This window comes from Mustelus asterias, chromosome 11 (assembly GCF_964213995.1).
Source record: "Mustelus asterias chromosome 11, sMusAst1.hap1.1, whole genome shotgun sequence".
NCBI lineage: Eukaryota > Metazoa > Chordata > Chondrichthyes > Carcharhiniformes > Triakidae > Mustelus > Mustelus asterias.
This window is the reverse complement of record NC_135811.1, coordinates 109919960-109923005: the sequence shown is the minus strand read 5'-3', so window position 1 is coordinate 109923005 and position 3046 is coordinate 109919960. Positions and strand designations below refer to the sequence as shown.

General features: G+C 45.2%; 1 protein-coding gene across 1 annotated transcript in view; it reads right to left on the bottom strand.

The window, feature by feature from the left end:
- Nucleotides 1-735: 735 nt before the first annotated feature.
- Nucleotides 736-3046, bottom strand: part of LOC144500814 (growth factor receptor-bound protein 7-like) — a 102953-nt gene continuing 100642 nt past the window's right edge. The window contains exon 15 of the mRNA XM_078224283.1: nt 736-923. Within this exon, the coding sequence (XP_078080409.1) occupies nt 756-923 (168 nt within the window). The 3' untranslated portion in view covers nt 736-755. The remainder of the gene's footprint in view (nt 924-3046) is intronic.

Here is a 3046-nt window from a genome sequence, read left to right as displayed (position 1 = left end):
CTCCTCACAAACTGGTCTTAGAGACCTCTAAGGTCTGGTCTTAGACATCTCCATGCACTTTAACCTGGTGTTGTGAGACTTCTTACTGTGTTTACCCCAGTCCAACGCCGGCATCTCCACATCTTAGACACCTCTGCCATGGAGAAAAGATTCTTACAGCCCAGCCTATCTGTGCCTCTCATAATTTTGTACACTTCTATCAGATCCCCCTCAGCCTCTCCTGCTCCAGGGAAAACAAACCCAGCCTATCCAGTCTCTCCTCAGAGCTGAAACTTTCCACTTCTTGCTATATACTCTGTCCCACAGTGTAGCTCACCACCCTTTGTGTAAAGAAATACTCTCTGTTTTCTCTCAGACTTGGGACGTTGCACCCACAAGCTGCACCTGACACATGGTTCCAGGTTTCCTGTCTCTATGTAATTACACATCTTGTACCTCTGCAGAAGGTCTCTGTGCTGACTTCAGCCAGGCGAATGAGGTTGGCTTGCTAGAGTATGAACTATCTGATGATTGAATCAGGGAACCTCATGCTCCCTATTTAAAGCAGGTGTGTCAGACTCCCAGCCTGCATTCAGCAGGCAGCAACTGGAGCGCTGGCTGTCTACAGATGTATGGTGTAAATAAAGTAACTTGGTGACGGGACTTCCGTCTCCGAGAGTTATTACAGTCTCTTCTGACAAATCACTTTGAGGCAGAAGATTACAGAAAATCGGGAAGAAAATACAGATGTTGGTGCTGTAACAAATAAATTTATTTCAAATGATTTCAAACACAAACCAATCTTTTGTAGAAAAATACATGAACCGTTTACTGGCCTTGAGAATATACACAGTACCAGGAAGTAGGGAAACAGCATCACCGTTAAAGGAAATGATGTAATTGGAAACAAAATAATCAGTGAAATGTATTTTATTCCACAAATCCTGAAAAGAGAATGAGAGGAAATGACATCATTGTAAATAATGGCAGAACCATTGAAGCATCATTAACAATATGATGGTGATCAGTGATCATTCACATTTCCAGTTATTTTAAACACTAAATCTTAGCCTCAATATAATCTCCAAACTTGTTCAATGAAGAAATCGAATGACTTCGGCAAAAGCAAAGTCTTTATATTTAGCTTGGTTCTGTCTTTTCAGAAGTTCTGTTTCATTACGCATAATTCTAAACTGTTTAGCTGATTCCCAGTGCAGGAGCACAGGTTTAGAGAGGAGAAGGAGGTGACTCGGGGAGACAGAACTGTTTCCGTGGGATCTGTCTGGTGAATTACAAAGGACTTCTTCAAAACGTACAGTAATGTTTGCGGGCACCATTCTGAATCTCGTGTTCAGCTGCTGTTTGCGCTGTGTAACTACAGGAGGAATTTGACAATGTCACTGAACTGCAGTTGTCTCAGTAGAAACCTGACAGGGCAGGAGAGATGGATGTGTGTGATTCAGGGAATTCACAAACAGTTGCTCCTTCCTCAATCTCGAGGGTAGGTACAAGAATCACAAGGAGTTGGTTTGCAGGTGCAGCAGGTAATTAAGAAGGAAATTGAATTTTGTCCTTCATTGCTAGAGGGATGGAGTTTAAAAACAGCGAGGTTATGTTGCAGCTGCATAAGGTGCTGGTGAGGCCACACCTGGAGTACTGTGTACAGTTTTGGTCTCCTTACTTGAGAAAGGATATACTGGCAATGGAGGGGGTGCAGAGGAGATTCACTAGATTGATTCCGGAGTTGAGAGTGTTGGCTTATGAGGAGAGACTGAGTAGACTGGGGCTATACTCATTGGAATTCAGAAGAATGAGGGGAGATCTGATAGAAACATATAAGATTATGAAGGGAATAGATAAGATAGAAGCAGGGAAGTTGTTTCCACTGGCGGGTGAAACTAGAACTAGGGGGCATGGCCTCAAAATAAGGGGAAGCAGATTTAGGACTGAGTTGAGGAGGAACTTCTTCACACAAAGTGAATCTGTGGAATTCCCTGCCCAGTGAAGCAGTTGAGGCTACCTCATTGAATGTTTTTAAGGCAATGATAGATACATTTTTGAACAGTAAAGGAATTAAGGGTTATGGTGAGCGGGTGGGTAAGTGGAGCTGAGTCCACAAAAAGATCAGCCATGATCTTATTGAATGGCGGAGCAGGCTCGAGGGGCCAGATGGCCTACCCTGCTCCTAGTTCTTATGTTCTTATGTACATACTTTGGTGCTTAAACAATCAGCAATCCCAGATTCCCCATCACGGAATCCCCTATTATCAACATCCTGGGAGTTACTATTGACCAGGAACTGAACTGGACCCAGCCTCACCTCCTGACCCGTCCCAAGGTCTGTCCATCATCAGAAGCCACAAGTCAGGAGTGTGATGGAACACTCTCCGCTTGCCTGGATGAATGCAGCTCCAACAACACTCAAGAAACCTGCACAATGTACGATAAAGCACCCTACTGCATCGGCACCCCATTTACCATCTTAAACATTCACTCCCACCACCGACACATGGTGACCGCAGTGTGAACATCTACACAATGCCCTGCAACAACTCACCAAACTGCCTTTGACAGCACCTTCCGAACCTGCAACCTCCATCACCTAGAGAAACAAAGGTAGCAGATACCTGGGAACACCACCACCTGCAAGTTCCTCTCCAAGCCACTCATCATCCAGACTTGGAAATATATCACCGTTCCTTCACTGTCACTGGGTCAGAATCCTGGGATTCCCTCCCTGACGGTGCATCGACACCACAGGGACTGCAGTGGTTCAGGAAGGCAGCTCACCACCACCTTCTCAAGGGCAATTGGGGATGGACAATAAACTCTGCTTCCAGATTAGGATTGTAGAAATCTCATTCCGTTTTGAAATGGGAAGCGTACATAACGATTGGAGAGAGTGCTGAGTCTTGAAGCACTAGGTCTGGTCACTGGGTAAAGAGACCATTCAGTTTCTCACAGGAGTGGAGGGATGGGCGTGGGTGAGGTGATGGTGGTTAGTGTCACCGGGGGCCGAGGGAACTCTCTGGGATATGAGTTCAAATACTGACCAACTTTGTGCCTG